A 16,220-nucleotide genomic window follows, 5' to 3' on the forward strand; every position below is an offset into this window, starting at 1 on the left:
GTTTTGGCCTCTCTGTTCTTTGCCTTTATCATCCTAAGGAGTAATGTTAAAAGAATTGATATCTCAAACCGTGGCATTGTGTTGCGTTGTCGCGGCTGTTCCTGCCCTGGCTAACCCTGACACCGCAGCAGGAAAGGTACTCTCCAGTGACCAGGTCACCTTAGAGATCCTGTGGGTCCTGGCTGGCCCTTGGCTGGAGGCAGTGATGGCGCGAGAGAGAAAGAGGGGACACTGTCGAGGGTCAACCAAACTGGGTTTATTTGCCCAGGGCGTCTGCCTCGACAGACTCCGAGTCACCCTTTGTGCAATAACTTTTATCCCGGGGGTGGTACAGAGGGATGGGTTCTGTGTGGGTCCAATCAGAGGTAACTCAGGCGTGGCTCAAGACACAATAGACACACAGGGGAACAAACCAAGGTGGGGTAGGAGGGGAAATCAGGAATCCTGTCCTATCACTCGAGGCTCCCCCTAGAACTTTCCAGAGGTAAGGAGAGGCCTCGAGGTGACAGGCAGGGCCCCTGGGTTACATAACAAAGGATTGACAGAAAACAGTGACTGGGGTAAACCAAGCGGGGAATAACCAAAGGGGTACATGGAACAAACCATTATAAATAACTTCAAGTAATGAAAACATACATAACCCAAAACACACCACCACATCTCCCCCTTTTCTTTTTATTAGAACGAGGAGAACTGCGGCTGAGGGGCTAGATGCTCAGAGTCAGGATGTAAGTCCCCAAACCATTGCTGGTTCGTAGGCCAGTCCTCGAAAGGAACCGGCCACTGTCCCTCTTCTCCGGGAATGTAGTTCTCCTCGTCGTCTTGTCCTTCTGGTACCTCTTCTTCCGGTGCAGTAGGGATGGTGAGGTGATTTGCATTGGGGAGTGTGGTGGAAACAGAAAGTAGTCTATAAATAAGTCTCTTTAAGAGTCCAAATGCAACAGAAATAATTATTATAATAAATAAAACCAAAAGTCCAGTCTTTATAATAGATCCAGCCCATCTGGAGACACCCCAGTTCCCCAGAATCTGGTCAAACCAGTCTCCTGTCTCTTTTTTGATGGTTCCTTGCAATTGAGTTGTGGACGTCCTCAGCTTTGGCTTTGGCTGAGGGACGATCCACGAGCTGGTCAGCAGCAGGAGACTGGCGACAGTCGCAGCTCTCAGGAGGTGGGCTGCCATGGGTGTCTTCCTCTGGGCTGTTTCCATTGCTTAACCTGAGGAAACTTAAGGTATAACATAATTAAATAAAGAGCCACACCTGAGTCAAATGGGGATAGGACTCCACTCTGGACTGACTGACTTCTTCTTCCTTCTCCAGGAAGCCACCGTTACCTGACTTGCCTTTTTTCCAGAGGCCTTGGGGACGTAGGGCCTCACCCACTTGGAGGGAACCCACCGCAAACCGGCAGGCGTGGAAACGCAGGCGTACCCGCGCCCCCAAGTGACTAAGTCATGAGGTCCCTCCGTTCCCAAGGTCTCCGGGTCCTTCACAAGGACCTTCGGTCTCTCCCGCAGAGCCAGTTGTCCGCTCCCCCCGAAATGTTTTATAATCGGTGGATTAAGTGCTTCAAAGGAGCAATTTAAGAAATTTAGTGTGAACAAAGCCCGGGCAAGCCGTACCGAGGGAGGCTCGATCTTAAGAACCTGTTGCTGTTGACACAGGACTCTCTTCAGATTTGAATGAGTCCTTTCCACGATCGCCTGGCCTGTCGGGGAGTGGGGGATGCCTGTTTTATGTTCCACACCCCATTGCTGCAGGAAACTGCAGAACTCCCTGGACTTGTACGCAGGGCCATTGTCAGTTTTTATGGACTTTGGGATGCCCAGGCAGGAGAAAGCCTGAATTAGATGCTTGATAGCATCTGCAGATTTCTCCCCTGTGTGGGCAGAGGCATAGACAGCTCCTGAGAAGGTGTCCACTGAGACGTGCACATACTTCTGCTTCCCAAACTGAGGGAAGTGTGTGACGTCTGTCTGCCACACCTCGCAGCTGTTAAGTCCCCGGGGATTCACTCCCGCACTCATGGTGGGGAGGGCATGTTGCTGACAATTGGGACATCCGGCCACGATCGCCTTGGCCTGATCCCGAGTAAGGTGGAAACGCCGGACCAGACCTGGCGCATTCTGGTGGAAGAGCTGGTGACTGATCTTGGCTTGCTCGAAAATATTCGGCAGCGGGGCCATTTCAGCAGGAGCAGCAAGAGCATCAGCTCTCCTGTTTCCCTCTGCAATGAACCCTGGCAGATCCGTGTGCGACCTGGTATGCATCACGTAAAATGAGTGCTCTCGGTGGGAAATCAGCTTAACTAATTTCGAGAGCAACTCGAACAGCACGATGTTGGACACCTCCTGCAGAATAGACTTTTCTGCTCTGGACACTACTCCAGCGACATAGGCCGAATCAGTTACTAAATTGAATGGTTCAGAGAACCTCTCGAAAGCCCTGACGACTGCAGCCAACTCAGCAACTTGAGGTGATCCCTCGACCTCAGCTACATCTGATTCCCACTGCTGAGTTTTAGGGTCTTTCCAAGTCATCACTGACTTATGGGACCTCCCGGACGCGTCTGTAAAAATGGTCAAGGCATCAAGAGGCCTTTTGCTCTGAACGCTTTCCAATGCCAATTTAAATTGAGCGTCCTGATTAAAAATTTTATGGGCAGGCCGATGGATAGAAATTTGTCCCGAGTAATTATCCAGCGCGAACTGCAGCGCTTCATTTTCCTGAAGCAGGTGTTCCAGCATTGCTTTTGTAATTTGGCCCGATTTTAGCCTAATCGGTACGTGAATGCATTCAAAGTCGCAACCAGCCAGTTCTCTAAGCCGGACTCTGGCTTTCCGGATTAGATCTGCCATCAGCTCCTGCGGCCGTGTCATTCTCTTGGACCTCTGGTGGCTGAGAAAGACCCACTCTATAATCAAAAGAGGATCTTCTCCGCCTCGGTCCCTTTTGGGAATGGTGGCAACTTTCCCGTCCCATTGAAATATCACCCCGTGGAGGTGTGGCAACTGTCCTAAAATGATGAATTTAAATGGCAGGTCAGGGTCACACCTGCTGGCCTGTCTTGTGGACATTGCTGTTTGGACCCTTTCCAGGGCTTTCTTTGCCTCTGGGGTGAGTGACCTAGGGGAACTCAGCCCCTCTCCCCCTTTCAATAAATTGAAAAGAGGGGCTAGGTCTTCGGTGGATAGACCCAGCCAAGGCCTCACCCAGTTCAAAGCTCCACACAGTTGATGGACATCCGCAAGAGTCGCAATATTGGTTTTAATAGCCAATTTTTGCGGAACAATGGTCCGCTTACCGATTTCAAGCCCTAAGTACCTCCAGGGCGGCATCTTCTGAATTTTTGACTCCTGCAGCTCGAACCCTGCATCAACCAGTGCAGTCACTGTCAGGTCAAGTGCGTGGGTCAACAGGTCGTCAGTTGGGGCGCACACGAGCACATCATCCATATAGTGATGAATAATGGTCTCGTGTGCGGCTGCACGGACTGGGGACAGCAGGGAAGAGACATACCACTGGCATATGACTGGGCTGTTCTTCATGCCCTGTGGCAAAACTTTCCAATGGTACCTCTTCCGAGGGGCCTCCCGGTTGATGGTAGGAACCGAGAAGGCAAAGCGTGGGGCATCATCAGGGTGCAGAGGAATCTGAAAGAAACAATCTTTAATATCAATGACAGCCAAATTCCAATTTCGGGGGAGCATGGTTGGGGAGGGCATTCCTGGTTGAAGAGAACCCATATCCTCAATGCATTCATTAATTTTTCGGAGGTCGTGGAGGAGGCGCCACCTGGTCTTATCTGATTTCTGAATGCAAAACACCGGGGAGTTCCATGGAGACGTGGTTTCCTCGATGTTGCCCTTCTTTAGCTGCTCCTCCACGAGCTCATTGAGCGCCTTTAATTTCTGTTTTGATAGCGGCCACTGTTCCACCCATACTGGGTCATTCGTTTTCCAATTCAGTTTTTGGATGGGGCGCTTCTCAGTGACCGCCGCCCAAAAATCCTTTGGAGGGTCGGGTATGTCAATTTTGACCCCCCACTGGGCCATCAGGTCTCTTCCCCACAGGGGTGCCTCATAGTCTAAAACGAAAGGACGAAGGGTAGCCAATTGTCCTTTCGGCCCCTCAATTTGTACCACGCTTTGATTGTCTGGCCAATTGCATGCCCCCTACACCTTTAACGTGTCCAGCCACGCTTTGCAAAGCCCAATGTGATGGCCACATCTTTTGTGGTATAATTGTCACATCTGCCCCAGTGTCTAGGAGACCTTCTACCGTGGTGGTCTCCCCACCCACCGTGAGTTTACATGTCTCTTTAGGTTTGTCCTTCCCAATCGCCCTTACCGCGTTCACCTGCGGGGTGGCGTCTGTGTCAGCTGGAATTACCTGGGCAATGACTTGCCCCTTGGGAAGGAAGGTTGGTGGGTTTAGACAGTGCAGCCAAAGGACAAATCGCTCAGGGTCAGATGTTATCAACCCCGGAGCAACCTCTATCTCCTGAGGTGTGTATTTACAGTCCCCAACGACGACAAACTTTCCCTCGATACGATGCCACGTACCTCGTTCTTTGGCCACTACAGCAGTGTGCCAATCGCGATTTCGAAGGTGGAGCGGCTCAACGAGACTCAGGCGAAACGGCTCGTACCGGGAGTCAGTTGTCAGTGTGACCGATGGGGGAGGCAAGATCAGGCGTGCTGTCCGGTCCGGTGGATCCTGAAGAGGATCTGTGGAAAAAGTCAGTTTAGTGTCATGTGTGTCAGTCAGTCCAGAGGATTTGTCCCTTCCCCCCCCCCTTTTAGCTCGGGCCACCCGATTTTTGTCATCGCGCTGGGTGGTCCCGCGCTCTCCCTCTAGTTTTTTTGAAGCCTTGTCGGGCAGCTACAACCCCCCCCTTTTCCCTTCCCGTCCCTGAACTGGTCAAATTCTTTCTTTAAGGGGCATTGCTGACACCAATGTCCCCCTTTCCCGCACAATGCACAAGGCCTATCAGCGGCTCCCCGAAAGGAGCGCTTCCTCTGAGCCGGGGTGCGGGTAGCCGGCGGAACAGTCGATGGTCGGGCATCATTAGCAACAGCGGCAGCAGCAGCAGGAGGTCTCCCCTTCCGTTGATCTCCTGAGGGCCCAATGAGCGGAACTCTTTGCTCGCAGACCTCGAGCATATCTTCTAGTGTAGGAGGAGGATTCAGCGGCAATGTAAGGATTGCAGCTTTGCAGTTCTCGTTGGCATTCGCGAATGCCAACTGCTCCAACACCTCCTCTCGAGTCGCCTCTCGCCGAACCTGGACTTCGACAGCCTTGGTGAGACGCTCGACAAAGTGAATAAACGGCTCAGATGGACCCTGAAAAATCTTTGAATGATGCGGGAGGGGACCCGCAGGCTGCATTTTTAAAAATGCCCTTTCCGCGGCCTCTGTGACTTGTTCTAGGACGGGGGGTGGGATGTCAGAAGCCTGCACCCTCGCATCTGCCCACCGGCCCTCACCGCTTAGGTGGTTAAGGGTGAGGTCGAGCCCTTTCTCATCTGTCGCTGTAGTAGGATCTTGTAACAGACTCAGGAGGGAGTCCTGTAAAATACGCTTCCACGATCTCTCCCAAACCTTATACTCTGTAGCGTTCAAGAGAGACCGGAAAAGGTACTTTAGGTCGTATGGGACTACTACACTCCCGGTCAATTGGGCATTTAACACTCCTCTAAAATACGGACTATCCCGCCCGTATTCTTTGAGGGCCTTGCACAGATCCTGTACTACCTTTGGCGACAACGGTTGCCAGGATGGAGTGGTACTATTCCCTCCTCTTGACCGCCGGTATGTAACCGGAGCAAGCGAAGGGATTAAGTCCTGGCCCGGGCCTTCCAGTTCCGGCTCATCCTCGTCCGAGCTCCAACCGTGGGAACCGGAAGAGAGGGCGTGGGAACTGGGAGGGGGAGCGTGGGAACCAGGAGGTGGGCGTGGCCTCGGGCACTCAGGGGGAGTGGTCTGACACCCTGATGATGTCACCCGAGGGGCAGGTCTATGGGAGGAGCGCGAGGGAGGAGACTGCCAAGGAGGAGGAGCTCGGGGAGAGGGAGGGGTTCCGGAAAGGAAGGGGTTAGTCGGGGAACGAAAGGGGTTCTGGGAAGGAGAAGGGGTAAAGGCGGGAAAAGAATGCAAGGAGGATGACCGTGCCATGTGGTCGCCGCCATTACGCGAACCAGGCAAAGAGTACGACCGCGCCATGCGGTCGCCGCCATTTTGCGGCATCTCCCCCCCCGCCAAACTGAACCGAACACGGGGTTTTTCACTGGGGAAAGAACGGGGAAGGGAAAAATCCTGAGCAGCCTGGCCAGGGCTGCCGCAGGAATCCCGAGCAGTCCGGCCAAGACTACCCGAGCGGGGGGACTCCGGTATTCTAGGGGAGCCAGGGTTGGCGGGAGAAGGCTTCTGCCTTCCTGCCGCTCCCTTGAGAATACCTGCTTTGGGGTAGAGGGATTTGGGACTGGGGTGAGGAGAAACTGAACTGGGGGAAACAACACTCTCTCGAGAGGGCTGCCTTTTCTCCACTCCCTTAATCCCCAAAAGCGCAGATCGGATCTGCGTCGGCCAAAACATCATTTTTACAATTTGAACATCTCCCGATCGCGCCAATTGATCAAATTTTTCAATCACTGAGTCCCAATATTGGACTTCAGTGACAATCTCAGGAGATGTCTGCGGGAAGTGGAGGAAAAGCCGTCTGACAAACCGCTTCAGCTCACCCTTCGAGAATTTAACATTAGAAACAGACAAAACACCAGAAACTGTATAAAAAACCTCTTTCTGGGCGGTGGAGAGCCTGGCACCCATTATGGCTCGATGTAATTTCACCGCTCACCAACACAACCGGACAACGAAAAATTAAAATCAAAAACCAGCGCCCCAAGACACACTTAAAACCGGAGGGGACACCCAGAAATCCACACCCCCGGGGTGCCGCGCACAAACAAAAAGAGAGTCAGCAGCAAAACCACAAACCAGCCACTTGCTGGAAAGGCTACTGACCCATAAAATCAAAAGCAAGTATCAAACTAAAACGAACACAAATTTTCCCAGAGTTTTTTCTCGGGAGAGGGCAGAAACAACCTTTCCCCCCCCCCGGGACTGCGCAGTCCAAAGCAGGCTCAAACGGAGCTGCTTTCCCAGATGAGGCGTAAAGCCTCCAGGCTCGGAGCCTTTACCAAGTGCGCCCCGTCAGGGGCTGACCACTTACCGCTCCGGGATGGGATCTTCAAAGCCGGCGGTGTTGGTTCTCTCCGCCTGGGGAAGACTTCTCCGGGTGCAGGAGAAGCTACCTTCCCCTCCTACCAGGAGCGCACCCACGAAGGGCTGCTACGACTGGTAGGTGCGTGGCGTGCCGAAAGCCCCTGCAGCTCCGCAGGAATAAATTCCAGCGGTCCAGGGATGCAATCCACGGGGTCCGGAGATGTCCTCGGGCCAACCGCGTCGGTCACCACGCTACTGCCTCGTGGTCAGCGGCCTCAAGAGGGCCCCACGTGATGGGCGCCAGCTGTTTCGTTGTCGCGGCTGTTCCTGCCCTGGCTAACCCTGACACCGCAGCAGGAAAGGTACTCTCCAGTGACCAGGTCACCTTAGAGATCCTGTGGGTCCTGGCTGGCCCTTGGCTGGAGGCAGTGATGGCGCGAGAGAGAAAGAGGGGACACTGTCGAGGGTCAACCAAACTGGGTTTATTTGCCCAGGGCGTCTGCCTCGACAGACTCCGAGTCACCCTTTGTGCAATAACTTTTATCCCGGGGGTGGTACAGAGGGATGGGTTCTGTGTGGGTCCAATCAGAGGTAACTCAGGCGTGGCTCAAGACACAATAGACACACAGGGGAACAAACCAAGGTGGGGTAGGAGGGGAAATCAGGAATCCTGTCCTATCACTCGAGGCTCCCCCTAGAACTTTCCAGAGGTAAGGAGAGGCCTCGAGGTGACAGGCAGGGCCCCTGGGTTACATAACAAAGGATTGACAGAAAACGGTGACTGGGGTAAACCAAGCGGGGAATAACCAAAGGGGTACATGGAACAAACCATTATAAATAACTTCAAGTAATGAAAACATACATAACCCAAAACACACCACCACAGCATTGCTCTTCATTCTCACAGATGCTTAAGGAAGGAAAAAGGCAGATGGGGCCTTAGGAAAGCATCATGGTACATAGGTGTGTACTTGGGGGTGTTGGCACAAAAGGGGTAGGCAGGTTAATGAATGATATTTAAAAAGAGAAACATGTTTTAATAACACTATGTTCAGTACAAATAATATTTGAAATAATTTCTAATGGAAAATATTGGTCCAACAGTAGCAGTTGGACCAATCTAGTCCATTCCTATGTCTTAAAAGACAAAACCAACCAAACAGACTTGTGGGGAAAAGATGGATAATTTTTTTTTTTTTAATCTTATCTGCCAGATTCCTGTGAGATGAGTACTTTGGGTCCACCAGGAAGTTACTTGGTTCTGTCTGTCTTTGATGGCAAGGAGCTCTGTGCCCCTGAGGGGAAAAGTCAGGGTCAACACGATTTCTTAGGTAGTTGTACTCCCCTGAAACAACATCTAAAAGAAGCCCAGAACTGAGGTTTTATTTTAAGTGGGTATGAACAATTTCATACCGTTTAAGTTTTTCAACTGTCATGCCACTTCATTTCTTACCAATGTGACTAGTATCTGGACTGAGCTGTCGCCACTCTTCCTTGCTCTTAGATAAAACATACCTGATTGTTGATTTCTGTTTGTAACAGCTTTTTGGCTAGATAATGAATCGTTAGATGTGAATACATGGGTAGTGTCAGTTTCAGATACATGTTAGGCCAGAAATGAGAAATACTGAGGTTAATTATAAAAGAAATCTTCTGGTTTTGTTCTGTTATTTTGAAATTTAAAAAAAAATAATTTGGATTTTGTAGATAAAACTTTATTTTACAGCAGTCTCAATTGCTGCTGAGGTATATGATCTTGTAAGTGTTGCTTTTTAATAATCATCTGATATTGCTTCAGAGTGCCTACATTTTTGTGATTGCATGAAGTAGAAAATTTGAGTTGCAATCAGGCTTTTTCTATGGCTTCATTCCAAGTGCAGGGACAGTTAGTCTGAACACCATCATGATTTGCTGCTTTGTGGTATGGATTCTGGAAAAATTGATGCCAGCTGCCACCAAGAGGTTCTGAAAGAGAGTGTTCCAGACAGCAGCATGCTGTGGTCACCTCAAGGGTGTCTCGAGACTGGTCTGCCAAGAAGCTGGTGGAGTCTTGGAGGGCCTTGGAGACTCCTGATAGTGGCTGCAGCTGTCCAACAGTTTGCCTGGTGTAAGGCACTGACTGCCCTGGCCGTGGTTTGTGCAGGGATTTGGAGGTTAAAGCCTTTGACAGGCTGTGTGTATGTATTTTCTTGTTTGCAGCAAGCGGGAAGTCCATACTGGGTGAACCTCCCTTGCCTAGTCTGGTTGTCAGCAGTTATTTCACTGTCATTAAAATACAGATGATGTAGCACAGGCTCACCTTTAGCAGTGCTCAGTGCAATTTACCCAAGATGTGTCCTGTGATACAGGCCTGTACTGTGCTGGAGGTGACTCACCCTGGTTTAGTGGGACAGGCTCAGGTGACTCCTAAATGGTTTCCTTAGACATCCTGGGAAGCTGCCTTCTCTCTGCACAGCTGGAGGCCACTGCTCCTCCCTCTGCTCTGACCGACAGGCACTTGCCTGCCCTTCCTCCTTGTCCTGCTGGGCCCTTCTGGCTGTCTCCCAGACCCTAGGTGGTGGTACTTCGGTGTCACATCAGCAGGGCAACAGAAGGGAATGGCTCGGCAGCCCTTCCCACTCCTCAGCTGAACTTGTCTGTGGCTGATCACTAACAGGGCTCTGAACCCAGGTGCAAAAGCAGGCTGAGGGTGGGTGAGGCTGCCAGTGCTTCGAGGGTTGTCCCCAGGAGCTTTGCTACCACAGTTGCTGTGCTGTGTACTGAAGGAAGCTATTATCTGCATCAGAAGCTTGAATAAGGGCCTCAGCACCTTTTGGAGTAATGCATTCAGGCAAAAAGGTGTTGACAAAGTCTGTTAATTAAAAGCCCACGGTTTGGTAGGTTGTTTTTCAGCAGATGGGAAGCTTGTGAATTTTATGCATCAGAAACCCGCTTGGGAGGTGCTGTGAGGCTGATTCTAATGCAAAGGAACTGCTGTGGTTACTAGCAAAGGCAGAACATTTGTGTAACTCTGCAAGTACCAAAGTGTTGTGGATGATTGAACAGCTTTATTGACAGATAAAGCAAGAAGTTCTCCCACTTCTCAGGATAGTGTTTAAGGTGATCTGTATTGAACAATCTAGGATTAAGAAGAATGCATTTTCACTCATTGTTTTCTTATTCTCTCTCTCCAGATGAGCACAATGATGTACAGAAAAAAACATTTACAAAATGGATAAACGCTCGGTTTTCCAAGGTAATGTTGGTTTGGATGTACTACTTTGTTTTGTTTGGTTCACTGTTTAGAATAATTTTGGCTAAGTATACTTTGGTCTTACTCTTGTTGAATATTCCTAATGTCAGTGTGTAGTGAAAACGGATAAAATAGTGTAGTGTTTGTTTGCCCAATTTCCTAATGCACATAAACATTTGATACTATGTTTTAAGAAAAAAAAATAATTCTATTTGTTACTGTATCAGAATAGTTATTTGCATGAGCATGTCTGTTTGGTTTTGTTTAGGTTGGGTTTAGTTAATTTCTACATGCAGTTTTCAGAGTGCATTGCAGCAGATTTTGAACCTTCATCACTGTGTTTACTCTGTTGCTGAGTCAGCTTTGCTCATGCTGCAAACATCTAGTTGAAGCCACCTGGTGTTGCTACTTGAGTCTTTACTGAAATTTTATGTAATTACTTGCTCATTTTGAATTTTCCTTGGCTCTCATGCTGTACATTCCTCATTTTAATTCTCTCTACTGGCTTGAAACTTCCTGAGGATCTTTCATGGTTTGGGATGATAAAGGAAGTGAAATTTGCTTTGGAATGCTATTTAAAGCCTGCTTTTTACACTGTTCTGCTGATAGGTAAAAATGACACTTTGCCCAGGAGCATGTCTGTGGAAAGTTTTCCTGCTTCATAGTTTGAATGTGTGAAAGAATCTGGAATATTATCAGGGAAAACTCAACTTTCTGCCTAGCATGGTGCTGCAAATGGGGTAACTACTATTTTGCATGCTCTTATTGAAAAGCAGCATGTGTGTGAAATCCTGAAAGTAGGTATAAAAGGAAAGGGATGTGTTTTGTTGTGGGTGGTTTTTTTTTTTTTTTTCCAAATGAAGCTCCAACTGTGCTTGAGCAATGAATGGCTGCTTCTGGAGCGCTGCCCTTCTGAAGTTCTTGATCAGTAATGTAAGGAATTTTTACCTTCCTTTCCTTCCTGTGCAACAGGACACTGGGCAATGCAAGGCTTGTGGCCTTGGCTGAATCATTTTGGCTTAGGTTTGTTTTGGTTGAAAGCTGATATCCTGCACTCTTCGTCCAGTGCATTCTTGGCTAGTTTGCTCTTCAGAGGAGGAGTGTGTGTGGGTAGCTGGTTGCTCTATGCTGTCTTCAATGCTGCCCAGAGGAGTGGTGGTCCTGCAGAAGGAGAATCAGAATTATGTAAGGAAGGAAAATGTGGCGAGAAAGAAAGGACTGACTCTAGTCCTGTAGCTGGCATGAACGTGGAAATGATAGTGATACTGAGAATGCATTACAGTCATACTGACAACATGCCAGGTGACTTACCTGTGAGTGCTGTGGGCATTGTATTGAAGAAGGTAAAGTTGTTTTCAGGACTGCTCCTAAAATTTCTCCTGGATTTCCCTAGCACAGGGTATGGTCAGATACTCCCAGGATTTGAAGTAACTTTGTAACTCTGTAACTTCATGGTCCATTAAACACCTGAAGCTATGAAACCTTGTTAATGATTAAAGAGACTGCTATAAAAGGACATACTCCCCAGCTGCTGTTTGTCCAATTCAAACTTGACCATGGCTATTTTGGCATGGCAAGGCACATATTTATGAAGACTGGCAAATTCAAACTGCAAGGAAAATGAGTGTGTTAAGTAGAAATCACCTCATGTAAGAGTCTAGTTTCAGCTGTACCTTAAAAATAGAAAGGGACTGATTTTAGTCCTGTCATGTCAAAGTTTTTTAATGTACCAAGTCATTTGGGTTGTTTAAAATTCCTTTTCTGTGAACTAGATTGATTTAGCTGCTTAGTAGAGTAGAGAGATTTTAGAGGTTAGTTAAATGTAATCCGACTTACATTGCAGGAAACAAAATGGTAACTTAGGGAATTTTGTGTGGAATTGCGAACTTCATTCCGAGAATTTTAGTTGTTTTTCCATGTTAATTATATTGTACTTGCCCTTCATTTAAGCAAATAAAAAGTAATCTGTTGATCCTTTATAAACTAGCTTCGCATACTAAAATCATGAAATTGCAATTGCGTAGTGCTGAGTTTGATTTAAGTCAATTCAATAAGGTTTTTCAAAGGATTTAGAGTGTTGTGTCCTTCCCTTCTCTCATCAGGGAATAGGTAGGTGAGTAAAACTCTTCAAGTATCTCAGGTGTGCTGTGAGGTGCCTGCTTTGGTACCTCGATGGGTGAGATAAGAGTTCTTGGTGTAGTTCTCAGTACAGTAACTTGGTTTTGCGCTCTTGGTATAACCTGTGCTAAAATGATGCCTTTTATTTGTATGTGTTGTTCGAAATCAAGGCACAAACATTTAAAGTGGATCAAGTCTTAAGGTGGATAAATGTACTCAGCTAAGACTGAGTGCTCCCTTAGACATACCTTAGGAGAGCTGTACACACTAAAACTCACAAGCCTATGATGGCTGTGTAATAAGGATATTTTGTTAAAATTAAAGGGGATAAAAAGTTAGAGACATAGTCTGTTACCCAGCTTTAACCAATAGAGATGTTTATACTCAAATAAATATTGAGGCAGAGCATTTCAGCATATGTTTATAAAGCCATGTGATGTTTTTACTTACCGTATTTTTTCCATTGCCCTGTCCAGTCTAATTTCAAGAGTCAGGTTTAGCTGTTTTCCTGTGGTATAGCCTTACCAATTAAAGCATCTAGTTGTATGGATAGCTGATATGCACTCTTTACACTGTGTAGAATTGTTTTCTATCCCTCTATCCCTTTCTGTATTAATCTTCATTAATACTTACCAGTCCATACACATGCTATTTTCAGAACAGCATTCTGCAATGCAGAAGTGCTATCTTGTCACAGTGGTTTTTAGCCACTGCAAAGGTAAACATACATCAGTACTGGCTACTAATTTTGAGTACCCAATCTAGGACTTTAGCTAAATTATCCCAGAGGATTTGACATTTATTTGACGTTTCTTAATATAAAACAGAGCTCTTGATCCTTATGGCAGAATTCAGAGGGATCATCTCCTCTGAAAACTCAATCAAATCATCCAAAATATCTAGTTGGTTTTCAGATGGAGCTTGATCAGCATAGGAAAGGGACTTGAAGATGATTATCCCTGTGTCAGCAAGGACTGGCTTTAATGATCTAAGGAAATCTCTTCATCTAGCACACAGTTAGTAACTGCATGTAAAATTGTGTTTTAAATTATTCCAATGAGTTACAGAGGAACTTCTGGCTAACAGTGGAGTTTGAATTCAAGTCTGGAGGATAATTTAGTGTTCCAGTTGCCATGTTACTTGTTTCACATAAGTAAAGTGAACAAAGATTTTGTAATCCACCCTAGTTTGTCCGAATATCTGAATAGCTTCAATCTTTATCTACTTACATGTTTTGTCAGCAGGCCCAGGATTTTTAACTGCATCTTGCAGATCTCTGATGTTTCAGCTTTTAATTACAGAGCAAAGTAGTTGGATGCTTGCACTTGCAACTCCAGAAGGTTTCTAGAAACTTGATAGTCATGTTAAGGAATTCAGGGGCCTTGTGTCCCACTTGAGAACCCTGCAAGTACAATTCTTTCTGCCCTATTTCCTTACTCCTACTCTCTGACCCTGTTTAGGGTTTGTTTGTTTTTTTCCCCTCACTTACTATTACACCCTCTCATGTCAGAAGCCTTGCCTGCCTGGCGAATCCTTGCAAATCTGGAGTTTGACTGCCCTGCCTATTTCACTTTTGCCTTTGTCACTATACTTTTTTTCCCATCAAGACCTAGTTTTTCTTTTTAAAGCTCCAGTCCTGCTCCATCTGCCCTTCATTTCCCCTCTCCCACCTTTACAGGATTTGATGCTTGTGTGGCCAGTCCTATTTTTGCATCTCCCTTTGTCTCAGTGGGAGACAAAAACCTTCCCCTGCCTTGCAGGATTTGGTCTTTGCTGGCTTTAGTTTTCTCATATTGCAAGATGGTACTTTTCCAAGTTTGCTTTCAGATTGGTTCCTCTCCTCCTCTGCTATTCCTGAACTTGGCAGGTGGAGCACAGAGTCAGCACAAGAAACATGATCCCCTAACTTAATTTAGACCCATGGAGTCAGGTCTGTCACAGCCTGTTGGAACTTAGTGCTGTCACTCACTAGAGGAAGTTTACAGATCCAGCACTGGCAATCTGAAGCTCTGTCTTTTTACCGAAAACTTGTTTCTTCACTGTGTTTGGGAAGTTTTCCCACTGGGGTCACAAAAAAGCGTTTTTTTGCTGGGAAGGTTGTGCTCTGCAAAAAGAGCATAAAAGCCGAGAGATTTGCAGTATTCAGTGAAAATGACACTAGATTTCCCTGCCCCTCAGTTATAAGTCTTGGATATGGGAGGCTGTTGAATGGAGCCAGCTGGGGCATTGTTCCAAGGTGTCAGGAACTGCATTCAAAGCCCTTGCATGCCTGAGCGCTGGGCCTCCCTTTCCTTTCCATCATGTGTTCCCATCACTTTTCAATCCAAGCTCAATTTCTTTTTTTTATGTACAGAAACCTTATACAGTCTTGTTTGTGCATTTGCGGTGTTCTTGCTGCATGTATTCGTGATTCTGCTCCTCCATGTCCTGTGCAAGTGCCCTGACATCTGCTTTGGCCAGCATTGACAGGGTTTGGAGCCAGGCCAGGATCTGCCAGTGTGAATACAACCAGACATCCCACACTTTTACAGCATCTTAAACTCTTTCCTACACTGTGGTCTTCCAAAAACGCATTTCACTTTAGGGTTTAGAGTAAAGAAGAGGTGGAGGTGCAGCTTGGGAGCAGAATGCATCCTCCAGGGCTGAGCTGCAAGTTAGCCTTTCAGAAGGCAGGTGCTCTGTGTGGGGCTCCTGTGCATTTCCTCTCCTGGGCTCTGTTGTGTCTCCTGGAAGGACACCAAAGGGAGATGAGAGGGGACAGGCCAGTAGGAGAACCAATGAGTTGTACTTAAGAGTGCTTTGGGATGTTGTGGCTTTATATGCATCTTAAAACTGAAATGGCTAATTCCTCATTATACCAGGCATTCGTTAATTTGTTAATTGCAAAGTCATCTTTTAGCTTTTTGTGTGGTGTGCTGAATGGATCTTTTCCTCCATTTCTGCTCCTTAATTTTCTTTCTTTTAAGGGTTGTTTTGTCATGATACTAAATGTCAGGTGCTGTACTTCTGCAGACATTTTGCAGCTTCACTGCTGACCCTTAGCAACTGTGATAAATCTTTTTAAAGGCAAAATTATACCTATTCATGATAATTAATTTCACATGACCCAAGGTACCTCAGGTCAAAGACATTTCAGAAGTATTTTGAGGGGGGAGAAGGAGGATTACAGAGTTCAGTGTATTAGTCATGCAACAAAAGAGATCAAAAAGATTGATTAGGCAATTTTGTCTGTCCAAGGTGACATCACCTAAGATGCTGTCTAGTTCTTTTTACAGCTCAGTTTTTGTGGTGCAAACAAGGAAATACTCAATGGCTGGTGAAATATTCTGCAGTCTAATTGCTTCTAATATTTTTCAATGCTGAATTAAACTGTAAAATGTAACTTCACTCAAAAAGATAGCCAAAGCTTAAAAAACAACAGTCTTGGTAGAAAAGAGGAATAATCTGGGTAAATAGAATTAGCGTTTGCATGAGCGAGCCTTGAAAAAAATCAATTTTTAGTTTACTTTTTACTTAGTCTCTTTTTATGAGAAGACCAAATAAGTCTTTCTAGGCCTAGGTTATGTATTAGCCAAGAAGCATAAAAGTAACTTTTCCTTCTCTAATAGGTTGTGAGTTATGTTACACTCACAACCAATGTGAG

General features: G+C 46.9%; 1 protein-coding gene across 1 annotated transcript in view; it reads left to right on the top strand.

Annotated features, from left to right (window-relative positions):
* The window catches only part of UTRN (utrophin), a 316,443-nt gene that overhangs the window by 20,649 nt on the left and 279,574 nt on the right, over positions 1-16,220 (top strand). The window contains exon 2 of the mRNA XM_066315631.1: positions 10,401-10,462. Coding sequence (XP_066171728.1) covers positions 10,401-10,462 — 62 coding nt within the window. The remainder of the gene's footprint in view (positions 1-10,400; positions 10,463-16,220) is intronic.

This window comes from Sylvia atricapilla, chromosome 3, assembly GCF_009819655.1.
Source record: "Sylvia atricapilla isolate bSylAtr1 chromosome 3, bSylAtr1.pri, whole genome shotgun sequence".
Lineage (NCBI taxonomy): Eukaryota > Metazoa > Chordata > Aves > Passeriformes > Sylviidae > Sylvia > Sylvia atricapilla.